The sequence below is a fragment of the Seriola lalandi genome, unplaced genomic scaffold (assembly GCF_002814215.2).
Source record: "Seriola lalandi dorsalis isolate HSWRI2012SDOR001 ecotype SW California unplaced genomic scaffold, Sedor1 jcf7180002054901, whole genome shotgun sequence".
NCBI classification, from domain to species: domain Eukaryota; kingdom Metazoa; phylum Chordata; class Actinopteri; order Carangiformes; family Carangidae; genus Seriola; species Seriola lalandi.
The window spans coordinates 821,699-843,724 of NW_019525453.1; the positions used below are offsets into that span (position 1 = coordinate 821,699).

The 22,026-nt window shown below is 40.1% G+C and overlaps 1 protein-coding gene across 1 annotated transcript in view; it reads right to left on the bottom strand.

Annotated features, from left to right (window-relative positions):
- Positions 1–22,026, bottom strand: part of nkain2 (sodium/potassium transporting ATPase interacting 2) — a 78,171-nt gene that overhangs the window by 12,854 nt on the left and 43,291 nt on the right. The window contains exon 4 of the mRNA XM_023430305.2: positions 9,590–9,790. Coding sequence (XP_023286073.1) covers positions 9,590–9,790 — 201 coding nt within the window. The remainder of the gene's footprint in view (positions 1–9,589; positions 9,791–22,026) is intronic.

The following is a 22,026-nucleotide window of genomic DNA, read 5'->3' on the forward strand; positions in this document are numbered from 1 at the left end:
TTCAATGACAACCACAAGGTTATGCTTACAGAGTCGCACTTATATTGTTTTAATATATATAATACAAACACAAAAGACAGAATTGTCACAACCTGTGGGTATTCTCACATAACTGAGACTGAAATTGAATTTTCATCTCCTTCCATTTCTTTGGTGTTGAAATGTCAGGGCAGATAGTTTTACATTTGTCGCCATCGTCAAAATGAAAACCTCACACCACCACCCACTCTGACAGGGTATTGTTGTTTGGAGCTTGTAGCGAAATACAGAAGTGTACCTCACATTGTTCTACCTCATCTGTTTGAGGCCATTCATAAACCTGAAAAACAATAACGGCTGCAGACTGAACTATCCAAAGGGGGGTTACAGTGCTGTTCTTTTGTGTGCTGTGATTGATACCAAAAAAAGATAGTATTAAATGTGTGTGTGCAGTGTTTAGACAGGAATACAGCAGTCCACATTAGCGGAACACCTTTGCTCTCTGATCTGCTACCTCACTGGCTGTCTGTTTCCAAGGCAACCGATAGGAGGTAATTCATTGGCGCAAAGATGTGAGAGGGTGTGGTCAACTTAGGGTCAGCATTTTCGTGACCTTATTACCCTGCAATGATACAAGAGGAAAGAGAGACAGAGAGAGAAAAGAAATGTGGGAAGATACAGGCAGATGGGGGTGGAGGTATAGCTACAATATGTGTTTTTATGAGTTATTAAACCAACATATTATGCTGAATAAGGCAGCCTTATTGTTCAAATCAGCGTAGGAAAAAGGACATTGACCTGGTTGGTATTCTATTGACTACATGGGCGCGCGCGCCCGCACACACACACAGACACACAGACAGACACACACACACACACAGACACACAGCCATACAAAAGCACATAAACACACAGCAAGCTGCGAATGTGAGCAACTGCATTTGAAATTCTGTGTATATCTCAAGGTCTTGACCTCATTTAGTCTAAATAATGTTCAGCTCCCAGAGCTCCTCTCTCCTTCATCCTTTTCTCATACACTCTCCCCTCACTCACCGTTTCCTTCCCGCTTCCTGCTTCTCTTCTTTGTCTCTTTCCCCCTACATCCCTACTTCCTTCCTCCACCTTTTCTGTATTTCTCCCAGTCTCTCCCCTCTCCTGGCTCTAACAAGTAAATGAGTCATACAAATACAGTGTTTTGCTCAGTTGGGGATGAATTTACTTTAAGCTGAGCCAAATACTGGAAGTAGACAATGCTGCCAGTATCAGCATGGGGATCAACAGTGATGGGAAAATCAATTTGGATAACATAGGAGGCTTTATGTAGCAGGAATGCCTTGAAAAATTACCACTGCTCAAAGACTTTACTGGCTGCAAAATCTCAGTTGTCACTGCCACTGACAGGAGTTAAGCAGAATTCCTTTATTTTGAAAGATTAACACGACCTCGCCCGTGCCACTGACTGCCTCCCCTGTCTACTGCCACTCCAGCTACGATGATTTATTATTAGTATCCATTTCAAAGGAGACTTTAAATGTTACAAAGTCAAAATGTTGTTTAAAAGACTTTCAAGAGTGCGGGGACTTTTCTGTCACATGGCGTAAACGCTGATCCAGAACCCGTTCTGTTGTCTGCAGGCTCATTGCCTCTGAAAATGACTTTTGGGTGCAGTTTTGTTAGCACCACTGAACAGAGTGCAGAGAGCCGTGCCCACGCTGCAATGGAGAACATTTGATCAGCTGTGACAGAGTGCGTTTCTCTGCACATCAATATCCTGTTAATATTCTGGATAGTCAAGTATTCTGTTTTGGTGTTGCTGCATGTAAACATAATATCCTGTTTACAATAACCCTGATTATATCTTCTACCGATAACCACGGTGCACCAATATTAGCTATGACGTGTTTGCTTCTTATCGTATTTTTTTGTTGGAGTTCTGGGTCCTAACTGGGTTCGTGTATGGAGTTATATTTGGACTATCTTGTTCATGAACATTGAAAAGTTATGTATTTAGCATTTTGAGTTTTGCAGGGATAAAAAGTTAGCAAAAACATATTTTATATCTAACGTACATAACAGAATTTCCCGGTTCAGTTGTTGTTATGACTAAAGATGTAGATCAAAATACTTCCAAACATCCATCCACCTCTCTTAGCCCACAGTGCTGTGTTCATATGACACTGACATTCTCCTTCAAGGTAACTTTATTTATTTCTTTTCTATTTTACTCACAGTGACTCATACATTGAAGGTCGCAGCATCCAGATTATTATATTGCTGCCAAGTGAAATCAGAAAACAAGCATGGGGTTTTACAGAGGTTTATTTTTGGGGAAAAAGTAAGATGGGAAATTTAACTGAATAGCTGATCTGCTGTCAGAGATTACACTTGAGCTTCAGGTGTATCTCAACAGACTTCAATATCATTCAATATTTTAACTATTTAAAGTGACTGAACTGCAAATTTTCATTTCTAGTTTCACCATTTTTGAGGAGTTAATGAACAGTTAACAACTACAGAGTGGTAATAATGGTGACTGACAGTGTGAGTGTGGGAAAAAAAAACAAAAAACGGATTTGTTGTACTAAATATTTCTCCCCCGTGTTGCAGCTTCTGTCTGCATTTAGATGGACTGAATTAAAGTGAGCTGCTCCCAGGTTCTTCGGGCAGAGGACGTCGGCCCCTTTTTTAATTTTGTCTGTGTAAAACTGAAGGATATTCGGTGTGACGAGTGAAAATAAAAACAGCGTCACTTCAGCATGGACTCAGGCAGGATCCCTGACCTGATAGGCCTAACAAGCAATAACTTGTACAACTTTGCCACTTCACCTCACAGAGGCATGTACCTCATTCAGAGCAGAAAACACTTCTATGGGGTTTTGTGTGCACGGTGTCACACACTATTCCAGGAGGCAGCAAGGCAGTCTTTATTCCATTTCTCAACCATACTGTTCAGCAGGGGCTTGTTGCCATGGTAAACACAGCCGCAAATGTAGATAAGTATGCAAGAGTAAGTCAGCAAAACCAAGTGAAATTATCTTAAGGGGAAGGGAGAGTAATGGTTTGGATAATAAACTGTCAAATGTACATGTTCTTGCCTCTCCACAATAGTTGACTGTAAAATCTTTCCCCTTCAGAGCTTGAACAGAATGTTCTGAACAAGTGTTTGCAATGATGATGACTGCGAAGCGGGCTTCTTGCAGTGCAGATACACCCTCAAGTTTCCCCATTTATGGCCATTTTATGCCGAGGCACAGAGCCGCATGGTTTCAACGTTTTGCCCTGAAGTTTATCTACAGCTTCTTGGGAAGTGTGATCCTAGCTCCCATTTTGCCTTTTTATCAGGTTTGTCTGTGACAAACACTAATTAGGGCATTTAAGAGAATGAAATGAGGGTGCTGCAGTGGTTAGCACTGTCACATCAAAGCAACACTGTCCTGGGTTTGAACCTGCCAGCCAGCTATGACCTCAGAAGTCATTTGAATTGGCAACTGTGCTCTCTGTGTTTATTTGTCAGCCATGTAATAGACTGCTGCTGTCCAGGGTGTCTCCTGCCTCTTATGACTCTGGGTCATAAAGAACTATCTCCCTGATGGTACTGGTCTTTGTTTCTCCAGGCATACTCCCTAGACATACGACACACTGAGTGGAAAGATAATGTGGTGGCTGTGGCTGATGCACTTCATCATACATTACATGCCAGTGATTGTGTTCTCATCATCTTTGAGGTCTGTCTCTCATAGCTTCTAGGTACCAGTGGCTGAGGTGGGGGTGTGTGTGTGTGTGTGTGTGTGTGTGTGTGTGTGTGTGTGTGTGTGTGTGTTTATGCAGGTTCCTGGTTGGGTGGAGCTAGAAGCCATCAGGGACGTGGAGGCAGCTGGCCACTGTCCTCCACCTAGATTATATAAACCTCTCCATCCTGGCACTAAGGAGGCTCCCTCTTTGCACCACATCATCTTCTGTTGGAGTTTTAATTTTCTGTTTAGTTAATTTAGGATTTCTTTTGTTAGTCCACCACTTGCTCAATCTGCTAACCTCATTTGTTGAATTTACCATTTTTGTTATCTTTGTTAAACCCCCCCCCCACCACCACCAATTTCTGTTTAGTAAAATTCCTTTGTTTTACAAACATCCACGCATGCCTTCTCTCATTTGCTATGGTCTCAGAGCCGGGCCATAACAATATACACATATATACATATGAGACAGTACTTATAGGCACAGAGGTGATTAGAGCTAAATGCTAATGTCAGCATGCCAACATGCTTACAGTTACAACATTAATATGCTAATGTTTAGCAGATGTAATGTTAACCATCTTTGCTTATTAGCACATTAACACAAAATACATCAGAGACTGATGGGAATGTCATTAGTTTTGCAGGTATTTTGTTATAAACCAAAGACCAAAGTGGTGGAGCGACTGACCAACAGACATTGCTAGGAGGGCTAAAAATTCACAATGTAAAAAACTTGAATATTTGAAAAGTTCAAGAGGTTACTGTAAATAACTTAATCCTAATGTTTTTCTATTACATTTAATAACAAAAAAGGATTTTCAAAATGTTTTTAAGTAAGGATTTAGCTTATAATGCCAGGATTCTTATACATTAGCAGATTTATTAGTAGATTCTTCTGTCATCCTATAGATAAAAGCTCTCTAAAAACCTTACAGATAACACTGTGCCCAAAATGGCCAAGAGTCCCATAAAAGTGTAGGGCTGTATTACCCACGTGGAAATAAAAGTAGAAAAAGATAACTGAATCATCATTCTCTCCTACAATAATCAAGTCCTAAAAGCTCCCATAGCAGAGATTCTGAGAACACCTGGAAGTTTTGAAAGGAGCTCAGGGAGAAATTAGTTGAATGTCAAACAGCTGGTGTTCAATAAGGAAAGGAAAACCTGCACTATGTGTTCTGCATAGTCTGAGACCACATATCCAGGGAAAGCATCATGGGAGGAGACCTTTTAGAAGAGCAAGGACAGATGCCAGGGGAAGGCGGCTATAGGTCAGTCACCCACTGACGCAGACTGTCCTCCACCAAGGAGGAAGATGAGGTTGCATTTTGCCAAAACAATCAAAGTGGGAAGTGCTGATGCCACTGAATCAGCTCCCTCAAGGTCTGTAAAACTTGTAAACCTGAATCAGCTCACAGGTTGATATACGACTAACATCTCAGCAAATGATGACGTTATTTAGATCCATGATGAATTCTGTCCCATTGTCTACTTCTTTAGCCCCACAACCTTCTTTGCTGATGAAGACTTGTAGAGTTGTTGTCTATCTGTCTGATAATCTTGCTTTGTATTGAATGAATTGCCCTGTGATGAAAACGTATTCATCTCAAATGAAAGAATCCATTACTGCTGCATCATCGTCCTGCAGATAAATTGTGCTGTGATGAAGGTGTCACATCCATTGGATTAAATCTGTTTATGTGCTGTTGATGACTGTTTATAGTCAAACTAATGTTTTGCACCAGTTTCTTCCCCCAGTGCTCTCTGTAAATCATTTTTGATGAAAATATTTTGTCAGTGAATCAGAGCTGCATTGAAAAAAATCACTGTAATATCACAATCAACAATTTTGTCTAATCACTTTCACCTAAATTTGTTTGTGCCATTTGATGCTGGTATAAAACTCCACAACTATTACAGCAACAATCAATGAAGCACAAATGAAGTAAACTGCACCATCAACCTTGCTCACCCAAGAAGGAAGCTTGTTTTCATCTCATGTCACAGCTCTTATGTGCAACAATTTTGCAGCTGCCATCTACCATCCCTTGTTGCACACTTTTGTTTAATTGATTTAAGAATTTCAGTGTTACCTGTCTTCATTTGAAAAAACAAAGACAAAAGAGGAAAGGTTTTACTTATTCAGCAAATATGGGATTAGCGCTGCAGAGCACAGCGGTTGCCTTGGTTGACTGACATTCAATTCTCATGCCATTGTTCTTTCTCTTTCCCTTCTTTTCTCTGATCTTTGAATAACAACGGCTATGAAAACCAATCTGGTCCCAGTGCTGCTTCCATGAATACAATTTGACCCTGACATGACATCATTGTCTGGTGTCAACGACAACAATGTCACATTCAATCCAGTCAATAAAAATGAAAATAAAAACAACACTTCATATGCTAATGACTCAATTTCCTGCTTTCCCAATGATGAACGAGGAGAGCTTGGGATGTCTACAGCTTCTCCCTGGATTCCTCTGTATGAAAATTACAGCTGATCGTTCACAGATGTCTTTGTTTTAAATTCTTTTTTAAAAATGTATCTTAACATTTCATTTCTATTTCATGTGCTGCATTGTATGTGATAGAAATCGTTACAAGTCAACATTTCATCTTATTCTTTTTTTTCATTTTAAGCGACCTAATAATAGAGACCTAATAAAGTTTATACTGGCAGCTGGTTACAGGCTATTTTTGCAGAACTATCTCAACATTTTCGATTTTACACCAGAAATATGTCAAGGACATGAGCCAATTTAGAGCACAATCTATTTGACTATGGGTTTTGATAGTGTTGGGTATTTGGTTTAAAGTGATGGTAATTAGTACACATTCTCTCAGTCAGCTTTGCTCAATGTTGATAAAAAGGTGTAGCATGCAAACAAGCAGGCAAAGCTAATGACAATTTTCTTCATGTGAAACCATTACGCGTCATAGTCAAGGTTATTTGACTGTTTGCAGTGGAAGGCTGAGTGTATGGAGGATTTCCATCCTACCAAAAACAACAGTGATATTGCTGATTAGTTCCTCCACTCTGGCTGAGGTTATGTTAATCACTTAAATTACTTGCTGGCATGAACTCTAGACCACTGAGCCAACAGGAAGCCTCATTTTAGATGTTTTTTTTCATGACGTATCATTTAATTATCACTATCTGTGGTATTAGCAAAAAACCTGTAATCACAGAACTCACACATGTTGCTACAGTTTGGCAGTGATGGCGATACATTTCATTGAGGACTCTCTGAGTGTGCCTGGAGAATACCTATGCTCAGTTTCAGCTCAGATATTCATACTGTGCACCAGATTGTAAAGGGTGAGACTGATTTTTCAAAAACAGTCAAACCAGTCAAACCAGTGACTGCAAACTAGATATTACAAGTCAGTTAATCAGTTAGGTGTCAGGTGTGAAAGGTCATTTTCTTTTCATATAAATGCTCTTATCTGACGCGGAAATAAAAAATAAAAAAACTTGGCAAGACTTGGTGTGTGTTCAGATCAGAACTTCTACAAAATAGTTTGTAACTCTGTAAGCCGTAAACAAAATCCAGCTCACAGTCAGTGAGCCAGTTAGACCAGTCCATCACATACCCAATTGACCACCCGGCCAAACAAAAACATTCTCTGCCAAAGAAGACTGCATATGCCTCAATGGCTGTTCTGGCTGTTTTTTTTCTTTGTATCTTGTTCACTCAAAAGTGCCTTGATTTCCGGAAAACATCTGCCCAAACAGTCACAGACTCCTAGGGGAAAACTAGGAATTGTAAGCCAGCCAGCTAACCAGTAAATTATGCACACAGCCAGTCACTTTACAGCCCAACCCAACCCAACCATACCCTAACCCCTCACTTAGTCACCCAGTCGACTGGTTGAACGTATGTTATTAAGCACCTTGACAGTGTTTCCACCAATTACAGTAAACCAGCCAGCCCATCAGCCAGCGGACCAGTTACACTGTTGAGTGTGTGCTCATGAAGCATGACAGTTTTCCACACACCAATTACAGCTAGACAGTGGTACAGCTGTGTGGTGGCTTGGCACTCAGCCACACTATAAGTACCCCTATCGATTGACAGAGAGACACAGAGAGTGCATGTGGAGAGCGGGTGAGAGAGACAGTCATGCTAAGTGAGGGAGGAAGATGCAGAATGAAAAATAAAAGAGGAAGGCAGACTGAAACTCCCAATCTCTGTCTCTCTGTCTGTAATGGTGTAATGATGCATGCAGTCACATTCAAGTGTTGGTTTGTTTATTGCATGTGCGTCTGTATTCATATGTATGTGTACACCCAGAAAAAAACAGAGCAGCAGTACAGAGAAGACTCGGATGAAAAGTGACAGGCCTCCCTCATTCCCGCTCTTTATTTCTCTCTCTGCTGTCTCTTTTGATCCTGCTAATTATCGCAGTTTGACAGTGCAGTAGAGGAAGAAATACAGAGGGCGAGGGTAAGAAACAAGCAGAGGAAAACAAAAAGAACAAAATCGTTTTTGCAACAATGAAATAAGACAGAAAAAGCAAGAGAAAGAGACACAAAAATATTGAGACAGAGAGGGAGAGTCTCTAAAGCGGCTATCCAGCCCATTCTGTGTTAATGAGGGCATGAAGTTATTAACTTAATGGAGCCTCAATGCTTTATTTAACTGTAAAACAGATACCACAAAGTTGCCCACCATTCGCTGACCAATTGCAACAGACAAAGGAGTTGGCATGGTCGTAATACACTTTAGAATCCATTAAATCTAATGTACTAGTGAGTGTAACTGTATAAAACATCAGTTGAATAATAATTCATTTCAAAGGACTATGTCATTACTGTGTATTACTTCTCTACACACAAAAACATTCACAGTAACTTACATATTTATGCACTAGACTGCTAACTAGCTTTTGAACATAGTGTTTGTTTGGTAGCTGAAGAGCATGATATTTTTCTCAGTAGTTGGTAGAAAAAAAACAAAAACAACTATAAGTAGTATGAATGTTGGACTTTGGAGATTTGTTTTGTAGAAAGAGCGTTGATTACAAATGAAAGCTAATGTCACCTGGCCTCTTGTAGATGTACGGTTTGCTAACCCATTCGCCCAGTTTATAATATTTTTATGTCATGTTGCAGCTTGTTTCACTACCGCTAACTGGCCCATAAAACAAAGAATGCTTGTTCTTTTATTTACAGTGCTGGAGTCCCTATATGTTTAGCCTAACGAAGCATAAATACTTGAAGCAAGGGGAAGTCCAACTCTATCTGACTCTGTCCAAAAGTTTAAGATAACATGCCTGTATAAGTACAAGCTACAAAACAAGTACAAGCTAACTAGCATCTTGTTTGTTTAACTCAAACAAGAAATGTAAAAACAACAGTTTGTTTATTTTTTAAGGGGTTACAAGTTTTTTTGTCACAGATTTTATCAGCTGCAGCTAGCTAGCTAATCAGCCCCCATTTTTTCATAATAGTGGTCCGGTAGGCCACAAAATGCTCAGAGTGGACCCACTTAAAAACCAGTCTGTTGCTCTCAGTACTAATTTGCTCATGCTAATGCTGTGCTCACCAACCATCATTAGACAGAGCCAGGCTACTGTAGCTGTTTCCCCCTGCCTCTATTCTTTATGCTAGCTAGGCTAAATAAGTGCTGACTCTAGCTACACAGGTTAAAATTGACTCTTATCAGAAAGAAAGCAAAAAGTATTTTGGAAAATGTTAAACATTTTTTTCACAAACAAATGTCTACCCCCACTGTGAGCAACAGGTGCTACTATTAGTTAGAAGGACATTTAAAGCCATAAACCTGGAACAGCATGTCTACTACATTCAGGTACTTGAGTTTGAAATTACAGTGCATACTAGACAGTACTTATTTAGATCAAGTACTTACTGCCAGGAGTATCTGCAGCGAGGAGTGAGCCACCTCTATGAACTGAAAATCCATCAGACAGCCAGATATAGATATATATCGGTGGTCCTCGGGTGCCCAGGAAGGGGGAGGGGTGATGGGTGTCACCCTGCACCCTGGGCCATTCTCCATCCACCAGGAGCGATGCATGGACAGGTTGAAAGTCAGCACAAGGTCAGAGTCCTGGCAAGGCAGAGAGAGAGAGATAGACAGACAGAAAGTGAGTTGAATTACATCCTCTGACAGAAGACAGATCGGGAACAAGGCCGAGGCAGGCTGAATGTCAGGGCAGGTTCTAACCAAGTTTTAATTAAAACCAAACTGTTTATCATATCTAAGTCTGATAGATAGATAGACCGAAAGAAAGAGGGGAGAGGGTTTGGCTAGAGCTAAAAATAGATCTCAGATGTATAATTTTGATTCACTCAGATTAGATCAGAATCGTACACATGCAGGGTAATGATAAGGACAATAAATGAGGGAGAGAGAAGAACGATGGGAGGAGGCTTGAGAGAGAAAGGAAGAGAGAGGAAAAAAAAGTAGAGATTGAAAGAAGCTTGGTTTTAATTTGGTGTTTCTGCATGCTCTTGTATGATGCATCCAGCTTGAGAGAAAGAGGGGTATGTATTTTGGTGTCATGGAAAGGTCAGTCACTAAAATGTTACTGTTATTTTAGGTTGTTTTAGGCAGCACAGTTATGATTTGTTCTCTTGATTTATTTCTCCTTGAGCAGGACGAACTCAAAACAGTGAGAGACATTAAAGTTGATCGGTTCATAACCATGCTAGCAAGTCAGTTAGCATAGCACTTTGGAGGCTGAGATTGAAATATCTCATCAAATACTACATGGATTGGCATGAAATTCTGTAAAGTAAGTACTTGTTCCCAGAGCATGAATCTTACTCTTTGTTAATCCACTGACTTTCTCTTTAGTTCTGACATTTCCAGCCCAGACTGCAACTATTCTCCACTAACCATTAGATGAATTGATATGAAATTTAGTTCAGAAATTCATGTTCAAAATGAATTGTACTAACTCTGGTGATCAGGAGATTCATACTCAGCTCTACATTAATACAGACTCTATCTCCTGTTTAATTGCTCTGTCCACCACAGCATGAACAGCCCCATCGCAGCCAGAGATAAATTAATATTACAGCTAAAGAATAGCTCAGCTGACAACCAGTAAATAAATAAACATTTTCTGTCCCCCACTGTTTCAGTTCTACTTCACAGCAGCACAGAAAGACCACACACTGTAGCAATGGCCCCTGCAGTTACATTGCAAACTGTCTGCTTAGGTACCTCTTCAATCCTTTTCATTCTAAGAGCCTAAAAGATGCACGATAAATCAGTTACGATGGTCGTCTTGGTTTAAATAATGCACATATTAACGACTCCACTTAGCAAGGAGTGACATAGATCATTCATCAGACAGCCATGCAAACTGCTCTGACACACACAGACACACACACGTCCACAAATGCAAACACACACGTGTTGGCTCTTGTGCTGCCTGCGCCATTAGTCAAATGAAAAGCTCTTTAAAAGCAGGCTGAAAGCAAAAATAACTTTCAAATCATTTGCTAATTTCCTCTGTGGCGATACATTTTTTTATAAAGATATTAACAAATGTATAAACTTTGATTTTGTCTCTCAAAATCGTATTAGTTTTCATTCTTAGAAAGCCATGTATCCTTGTGGTTATCTTACTGAAATGGCAGTCAAACAATGAACATTAAAGAAAGTACATTTTCAAGGGGACTACCAGATTTAACAACAGCTTACTAGAATGGATAGGCGAATAGCCCCGTAAAGGTAGGGAAGCTCACTCATTTCCAACAGGAAGCAAATTGTCAGTATTTAAAGTAACTTATTTTTGTGAAGAACACAAATCTTTAAATAGAGACTCTGCTCTTCCATCAACACCGGAGTTTCTACACTGTATATCCCACTTTATCTTTATCTGGCCCACTTTTCCTCCCCCCACATCCACACTGACTCTGTCACCTGTCTCCGTACTGTTACTTCATTTTTTCCTGTTCTCCTCTCTATTAATTTATATTGAGGTCTCTCTTACCTCTCTCTACCCCCCCCCTTTTCTCCCCTCTTTTTCTTCCTTGGCCCCTCTCTATTTCAGTGTAATGAGTAAATGCCTCATTAGCGCAGAGCTCTGATTAATGCCATCTCCCCTTGTTGTGCTCCTCTTTTTAATGAGTAAAATCTCTCTAAATTTCTCTCTTGCTCCCTCTTTGCCATCACTCTCCCTCCGTCTGTCTCTGCCTGTCGCAGCCTTACTCCAAATCTTTCTCCCTTTCTTCCTCTCTCTTTCCTTCACCGCTCTTCTTTATTGCTTTTGTTTCTTTGTCTTTCACTGTTCTCAGCCTTTCTGTCTTACTGTTGGGAGAGAGGGAGAGAGAGAGAAATGGGGTTGGGTTGGCATGATAATTATTTCAGTACAGTCTGTATCAGTACTTTACTAATGAGCCTCTCAAACACACACACACACACACACACACACACACACACACACACACACACACACACACACACACACACACACACATACACACACACACACACACACACACACACACACAAGTAATTATCAGTGAAAAGCTGAATCTGGCAAAATGTCATCCAAGACCAAGCAGGATGCAACGCTACTAATTCTGCTACTAATACTCTCTTGCTTTGTGAATGCCACAAAAGGGACATAACATGAAGAAGAATGTGCCTGAACTCAACCGAGCTGTTAGTTTGGCTAAGTTAGTTTTGCTAACCACTTGTAGATTATGGGAACAAAAGAAGCTGCAACTTAACTTAACTCAACTTGAGAAGAAAAAAAACAAGCAGCACTAATGAATGTATACAAGGCTTGTTTGGGAACAGCAGAAAGATTTTTAACAACAAAATATATGCAATATTACAGACAAAAAGTTTAGGCTGGGAGAGAAAAAGCAATAGAAAGTTGAAAAAGTGAATCTCATCTCCTCTAAAAACTGTGTAACAGTTGGTAATCTTGCTAGCAAGATTCAATATGCCTGCTTTAAGGAAATAGTTTGACATAAAAGAAAATAAGAGTTTGGCTAGATGAGAAGCTTCCACTCTGGTATCTGTACGGTTAATTTGAAGCTAGAGCCAGGAGACTGTTAGCAAACTTAGCATTAAAAGTTAGCTTGGCTCTGTCCAAAGCTAACGAAATCCTCCTGCTAGCACCGCTAAAACTCAGAGTAAGACATTATATCTTCTCTGTTAACTTGGCCAAAGTGTAAAAACTACACAATGTGGGTTTTGGGGGAGTTATGTGCTTGATAATAATTAGTTAGCTTTAGTAGTATTGGTAGGTGGATGTTTGTTTTTTTTACCTTTGGAGAAAGCCAAGCCGTTTCCCAGTCTGTATGCTAATCTAAGATAATTGTCTCCTCTAAACTCCATTGTACCTGCACTGAAGCAATGACAATGTCAATGTCAATGTCATATTGTCTTTGTGGTTACACTTTTCAACATCAATATAAAAACTACCACACCTAACAACAAAGAGACCTAGAAAAGCAAGGTAGACCTTTCTGTTTTCCTTTTCTATTGCACTGTGTCTGAAGATCCTGCGCCTGTGCATGAGTTTATTGAGGTTACAGGGTCTGTAAAATAGCTCGAAACTAGACTGGTAATAAAAAATAACTTTCATCTCCTTTCTATTCATCCAGCAGCAGTGAGCCACCACAACAAGCCTCGCTATACACAGATGGAGAATATGTGTTATCAAAAAAACACATTAGAAATTAATCTTATTTTCTGAAGAAAGTATAGCACAAGTGTTTTGGAGCTAATGCCTTTATAATAACAAATGATCCAAACATCCTGCACAGAGGATCTGGAGGCAAAACTCAAATTACTCCATACTCACCAGTGGAATACAAAACAATTAAATTTCAGTTGTGTCCATTGATGTATTGATTTTAAATGGTGGAATTCATCTAGCATCGCAGCATCTAATCCACAAGGATGACGAAACCATAACTTCAAAATCATTTTGATACATATTAATCATCATTGAGATATTAATCTGTCTTGGGATGAAAGTCCTGTTTGGCTTAATAAAAAAATATCGGCTAGACTTGTATTAGTATTTCTGTGTGTATGTGTGTGTACATAGGTGTGAGTTTATTACAAAGCACCATTTTTGACTGTCCTCACATATTTCCTCCCCTCTTGTCGTGTCTCTCACCTCTCTTGTTATCTCCCTCTCTGCCTCTCACACACTCATATACACACACACACACGCACATACACACAATAACACACACAGTCTATAATTTCCAGTGTGCTAGTTGAGGATCATGCACTCACGCTCTCAGGTCTTTGTCTCTGACTGTGGGCTAGTGCCGCTTCAATGAACCACATCTGTTTTTCCTCTGCCTTTCTCTACATCCCTCCCTCTCATTCTGCCTCCGCCCTTCTCTCTCTCTCCTCTCTCTCTCGATTTCCCCTCAATTTCCCACCTCTCTATTTTCCTTTGTCTTCCACTCTCATGAAGTGTAGGGGTGGAGTGGGAAAAGACCACTGATAACGGCCTTTCCTCTGATGGTCTGGTCAAGGGAGGAATGATGCCATTTTAATGTTACCTGGTGCTAAATTTGAGACTATTTTAAGAGTTAAAATAAAAACACAGTCAGTCTGGGAAAAAAAAACAACAAACAACCAAAATTAAGCTCTAAACCTTAAATAACTTGTTAAATAACAGAGCAACGTGGCATCTAAAGCTGATTATGCAGATGTGACGTTGATAAAAAAATTTGTCGATTTTGAAAGACTGAAATGGATGAATGGATAGATGGATGGATTGATAGATGGATGGATGGATGGATGGCATAAGGGAAGGAGTGCTGGTTTTTCCCCATGAGTGCTTCAGCATCTGCTGCCTGGACAAACACATGCCATGGCCACATCCTATAACACATTAACACTCGCAGAATCTAACACCATTTTTACAAACATTAAACATTCAAGTTCCATCAATCATTTAGTCAAACAGACAGAAAATACATAAAACATTGAGACGGATATTCTGACAGACAACAACAGCCAATCAGCCTGTCCAGTAGGCAGCCACAAAGATCTGATCATCAAACTAAAGGGCAGAAAATCGGGGAGGGGACAATATTAGCTCTATTCTCTCTAAAGGCAATTTTTCACTCTATTTAACTAAACCTCCATCTCTATCTGTGGCTTCATCTCCTTTTCTATTATTTTCTCTCTCTCTGCTTTCTCTCTCTATGTCACTCTGTCTGTGTTATTTCACACCAATATCATCAGTCACGGTGCATCTCCCTACATTGTTTTGCTGTGATTTCCCATGGGTGTTAGATGAGGCCTTAACCCATAATGCCTAAAGCACTTTTCTCCTATCAGATTGGTCGGGGGTGTTAGGGAATTGTTTGCGTGTGTGTGTTTGTGTTTGTGTGTGTGTGTGTGTGCGTGTGTGTGTGTGTGTGTGTGTATGTGCTGTGGGGTGTGGTGGGTGGTGCATAGAGATGAAGTCCAGATCCTAACCCTGACCTTAACTACACCAAACCCATTACCAATTCTAAGCAAATGCCTCAACATAACCAATTTAACCCGTTTGATCTTTCTGATAGGGGAGCCAATTACAATGCTCCCCTCTGTACCCCAGATGGGATCCACATTTGCACAGAGAAGAGGGGGGATGTTAATTCAAGCTTTCAATGGGTTAATTGGCTTTTTGTAAACCCTGCAGCCACACCTTATGCAATAAATCAGAACTCTAAAAATCAGGGCTGGTGTACATGGACTTTGATGCTTAGGGGAGTTTCTCATCTCAACTGTCATGTTGCCAAGTTATCATTTGGCGCTACACAAATAAAACTGAATTGAAATGAAATTGTTAAAGCTGCAATAATCAATGCTTATATCAACAATGATTCCGATAAGGAAGTCCAATAAGGTAATAAAATAAATAAATAATGTGAACAGTAATCTATTGTAACAGCCATCATTTTACACCGAATTTACTTGTGAATGTTGCGCCACTTGACTGAGATGTAGTGAGGCTGCCATCTTCCCAGATTTCAGTACTTATTTTAGTGAGCACAAACTTATCATGACCAATGCCAATGGCAGCAAAAACCGCAAAATAAGACCCAAGTTATAATAAACCAGAACTATCCTTTAATGTTTCAATCAAAGGGAACTTCTTCAAACCCTATTCTTCCTCAGTTCTGAGGAAACTCATTAGAAATTCAGTACATATTAAACAGGTTTTATTGGCAGTTTCGTATTTTCCTTTAACATGTACAATAAAAACAAACATTACTGATATCATAGACAAGCTAAATCCATTACAGTCAAGGCTTGAAATTAATGCCAGCCAGCATCCAGACCCTGGAGCAAGTTTGACTTTGGCAGTCATGTCAATCAAATCCATTATCTACTGCAGCATAAAGCCGGTGTCTGTTCAATCAGCTTGTTCCATTTGAACAAGTCAAAACTAACTCTTGTCGTTGCACACGAAACTATAGAGTAACAATGAATAATCAAAACGAATCACCAGTAATAATAGCTCAGGGCTCAAATGATAAAATTGGTTGGTAAGAATGTCCCACTAGAGACATGCTGATGGAAAAAAAAGGCAATTTCATGCCATGATTTCAACAAATGCATCCATTGATCAAACACAGTCAGAGTTGATGCATTAACTCAGAGAAACGGGGTGGAGGTTTTAACTAGAACGTCTATGATTAAAAGTGCGGGATCCTCTCATTCATCATCTCAATCGGTGGTGAATGAATACTGAGGGAAGTAAAATTAAGTGACTATTAGCATTCAAACTGGCCCAGGCGATCTGTTTTTTTTTTTACTTTCTTTGGGGATGAATTTGGTGGTTTGCAGTTTGATTTACTGTCACATTTCTTCCACAATTTATCCTGCAGTTAAAAGCTCGCCCTGCACTGACAACTATTGATGTTGATATGAAATGTATACAAAATGGACATAGTTGATTTTTTCCCTCTTACATAGGTGATCCTATCTTCCTCAGAGGTTTTGTTGCTCTAACTCTCTTTTTCTACTTCTTCTTTTTCTCTTCTCTCTTTCCTCTCTCGAAGGCAACACTGATTCACATGTGGCCTCATCTCATTGCACGTCATCTTCTATAGCTCCTATCGTACTTTCGCCTGTCGAAACCTCTCCGTCTCTCTGTCCGCCCCTGATGCCTCAGTTCCCTACACCCGATCTTTCAGTATTCTTTAGTTTCTCCCCCTTTCTCTTCTCTCTCTTTCATTTCCATCTCTCATTCTACCACTTCCCCTGCGGTCACTTCTTTTTCCCTCTGTCAGGGCTCCATTGTGCGTTTGCGGACCGAGAATTGATGCCTGGACAGACATGGGATTTGAAACGGCACCGTTTTGAGTGTCTGTCTGTCTAAATTTGGTGCACGCACATACTGTATGCAAGCGTGAGTCCCCCATGTTTTCTTGTGACTGATATAATGAATGACAGGTTCTCCAACTACTGGCAGAGCAAACAAACACTAACACACGCACACTCACACACTGCCAGACATATTTACATATTTTCACACATACAATATGCAAAAATGCATGCGGGATATCCCTCCCACACAGCACCCCACCTCCTCAGTAAATGACTGACAGCTGAGCCCGACGCATGTGTGCATCTATGTGTCTGTATCTGTGTGTCATCTGACGCCCAGAGGGTGGCTGCATCTTTTATATGACACAGTGGACTACTGACAGTTAACTGTCTAAGACTGTGTGAGAGTAGATGCGAACATGCAAGAAAGTATGTGTGTATGTGTGTGTGTGTGTGTGTGTGTGTTTGCAACATGGTGACAGTTCTCTCTCCACAGGCTCTTCTCCAAATCTGTCAGGATTGCCACATCAGAAATCTTTTTAAAGATTAATTTTATGGCATCGCTGCTACATTAGATTAGAGTGCAGTAGCGAGTGACAGGAAGGATGGGAGTGTGACAGACTGATATATGGTATGAATCTTGGGCTTAAACTCAAATTACTGTCAAGACAGGATGTACACCTTATCTTGCCTCTGGGGCTCTACAGGGGCCTTATGGGAGGCAAAGATACTCATTTGATAGAAAGTTCTATCAAACACAAACAGTTGAAAGGGCAAACATGTCACAACAAGAGCGGTGCTTTTTAGTTGAAATTTAACTTATCATTATTCTTTAATTCAATCTAACTTACCTAACTTTGTGGTAAGTTAAAATACCAGTTTGTTGGTTAAAGCTTCACACAAAAAGAATTGCAGATCTTTTTCTTTATATCATCATAAAATCTAAACGGTCCAGTGTTTCCTCTAGGATTTTTTTCAGCAGTGGGGGGGCATGCTCTTGGGGGGGGCAGGTTAAAATACTATTTTTTACCTAACCATCATCATTTACGAGTCAGTAAAAGGCTTATGATGCTACCTGACTAGCGTCTTCTTCACCTGTTGTCTTCCTCTTCTTAGAGAAGTATCTGAACAAGCTCATCTGAAAATGCATTCAGCAGTTAATACATAATGACGTGTAGATATTAGCTTAATGCTATCAATTAGTTTACCCAAGTTAGCGTCACTGAGTTGGCTAATAAGTCTACCTTTTCTCCGGTAATTCGCTGCCTTATTCCTCACGACTACACTTCTCTGACTCTCACCTGGTGCCTGACGTGACGTCACTTTCAAGGCCGCGCTCTCACTCCCTCCCTCCCTCCCCCCGCTGTTGCGCTCATCATCACACAGGCTGTGCTGTGAAGGTGGAGAGATGTGGCGGTGGTGCATTTGCGACAATAAAAAAATAAAAAAATAAAAAAAATTTGAAGGCGTGGCGGCTATGATTTAGCAGTGGCGGGCCGCCACTGCTAAATGAATGTAGAGGAAACACTGCGGTCACACCACATCAGCAGTCCTAATGGCTGGGGTATGCTTGAAACAAAGTAGTTCATACAATGTGTAGTCTGAATACAGCTGCTTCGAATGGCCACATTCGAAGGTGTGGTGAAAAGCTTTCTTGATTGAATGGGGATTAGCAGTGCAGGCTTTAGGTCTCTTCTCAACATTTGGTTGTTCAAACAAAAAGCGAAGTCGGTAAAAAGAGAGAGGTTCACACCTCCACACACCTGGCCGATCTCTGCCTGAAGTGGGTGTGTTTGTTGTCAGTTTGAGAAAGTTTCAAAGATTTTCAGACACAGCCAGTCCAATTTAAATGCTGAGAAGGTGGACGGTTTCTCACATGCTGTTCGACCATCTGATGCGCATTTCAGTACTGTTCATTCCCTCACTACCATACTGTGTACATTTCAAGTACATAGTATGGGAGTGCGGGCGGCTTAAAACATAATTTTGGTCTATCTCACTTGTAATTTATCATTATTTGAGACATTTTATACACAAATAATTAACTGTCAACTGCTGTTTCCAAGGTCAATGATCTTCTGTTCACAATCACACAATACAAAGTGATGAATTGTATGAATGCGAACATTAGGTTTGTGTCAGTGATGATGCAAAATTATGATGATTTATAAATGATCGCAATCTTAATCCACTGCTCTGACTATCAAGTGTCTATTACAGAGGGAGCAGTGAATGACTGAACAGACACTCAGAATTATGGGAAGTCTGAACATCTGCATGTCTATGAGCAGATGCAATCTTCTGATGAGAACCATGTGATATGGTTGAGGACTGCTGTGTCTGATCTCAAGAACAAACTGTCCAGCTCAAAATAATCGATGAAAAAAGTGAGTTCCATCCAACTTGGAGTTAGAGCCCTACTGTATGCGTGGGACAATGTCAGTGACTCATCACTGACATGCAACACTGCTCCTCGCAATGTCCTGTTAACACAGTGAGATGATGTCTCATCGAACCCACTTTACCATTATCTCAACCATGTCTTCCTCCAACGTCCGTCCAATCTGCCCACCTGACTTCTGGACCTCAACCTGTGCTGACAAACCCTGATGCATTTCCCCTCCTTGCTGTCTTTCCAACCTTTCCACTCACTGTCTCAGGTCTCCTTTCCTTATCAAGAAGAAATGTCATAGGTGTTTGGCAAACCTTTAGAGCCCTAATCTTTCTGACTGTCCTGCTGCTGTGCTACGAAACAACAGGAATATTTGCAGTTCACCTGCTGAACATGAACTAGTCTGTGAGGAGTGTTCTGCACACTTAAACTGATGCATTGCAACAAACCACAAACATGTCTGTCACAATGCATTGAATTGGATTTGTTGTCTTTGCCTGCAAAATTTCCAGTTCTTCAATACGATGGAAATGTTATTACATTAATTTATAGTGTGAAGCCAGGCCTCATATCCATTTACCTCCCTGACAGTCTGATCATTCTTCTAATAAACCAACACTTCTGGCACTGGGGATGCACCATCTGGATATTAGGTCTATTCATGGATAAAACAGGGTGTTAGCACTGTAAAATTACATCAAAGCTGCATTACAGAGTCACTGATAACATGGCATGAATCAAAGCAAGGGTGATTCTCTGTCGCTTTCACACACAGAAAGATGTCAGATCTTTGTAATGAAGAAAAATGGAGTCTGTCGCAATCACTCTTGTCCTGTGACCCCAAAGTAATGCTCTGAGTGTATAAAGTAATGTATTAAATTGGCACTGTGCTGTGTGATACATAAAGCCCTTCACTATGAATTCATATTGACCATAAATAGCAGTGGCTTCTTGACATAAGAACATTTCCTCAAGTCTTGACATTGGAAGTTTAGAGGAAGAGAGTGAATAAAAAGGAGGCGAGAAGGTGAAGACGACAAGAACGGAAGAGGAGCAGGGGACAGATCTACGTGGCACTTTGTAAAACAACATGAAAAAGACTTGATTATAGGGTGAGCAGAGGGAGAGGAGGGATGAATTACATGGAGATGAAGAAAGTGAGGCACAGGAGGGAGGGAGGCAGAGGGACGAAGAAGGAGGGAGGCAGCTTCAGAAAGCAAAAGAGAGGGAGATTCAGAGATTTTCATTTCTATCACAGTGCTCTTAAAGCACAGAGCACACCATTATTACATTCACCAAATACCAACAAGTTATTCTGATCCAGTGTGCAAGATATACAAAAAGAGGTGAGCCTAAGCAGGAAAAACATGTCACTATGGTGTATACTCGTCTCACTCTTTGATATCCACACAAACCATGTATTTCTGATCCACTGTGACACAATTCTAAAAGTCGATTTTAACTTTGAGCCTATTTGGTTTGCTCTGATGTTAATAGTACTAGTACTAGTAATAGTACTAATTAGTACAGTGTTAATTTGACATTTTTAAGTTTAGTCTTCATTTTATAACAAAAAGGTGTATTAGTTTTAGTCACATTTTAGTGCTTTGATTGATTTGTCTAGTTTTAGTCAAGAAAAAATTCAGTGTAGCTTTTCATCAATTTTCATGTATTTTTTAATTCTTGAGTCTGCTACGATGTCTGAGGTTTGTCACCATCTTACAGTTGTATAGTTACCGTGGAGACAAATGTTCTCGTCTAATGCATTGTTTAGTGTTAACTAAAATACTACCCACTACATAGATTCAGCTTGACATGAGTTGAGACGTTGGACAACGTTAGCGCAGCAATATCCCTTTGGCGAACATTTAGAGATTTGACTGGTTGACAGTCTTCATTAATCCTCCACTCATTGCTATGGACATGGACAGTCAACATGAAAATTAGCCAGCTCACATGTTAGTGTTCCAGCTGCATCCACAGCCCTTGATGATGCTTCATTAGCTTACTTTTTCAAAAATAAATATTAGCTTGATGACTTGCCTGTTTTCATGGTTTGTTCCAGCAGCTTTTTTTTTTTTACATGTTTTGTTGTATTTTGAGAAGGATTGTGGATTCTGTTACATTTTTCCTTCCAAAACCCACTTACATTAGCTAATGCTAACTAATAAAATGCTGCGTATTAGCACAAGTCATGTAGCTAATCAACCCTTGAATTAATTTGAAGGTATCATTTATGCTTCAAATTTGATCGCGGTTTTCATTTTTAGAGGTTTGTTTTTATTTAATTTTTCTTGTGGAAAAAAAGGTTGTCAATGCTTTACAGCATAGTTTTAGATGGTAAAATTAATGCTGCAATAGTAAATGGTGCCCTTAGTTAAGCTAACTAAAATGAATAAAGACACTATACTAACAGCAGCATAGAAAACATTTTTATTTGGCACTGTGCAGCAGAGTGTAAATCTAGTTTTATCATTTTTTGAAGAGTTTCTATGTTTTTGAATTGAGTGGCAACAATCATACATACCTGCGTTACATGTGGTCTAGTGTAATAATAGCCCTCAGGTCAGTAAACAAGCCATGGAACGGCCGGTGATGGATTCGTATCTCACACAACAGCTGGTGAATCCATGGA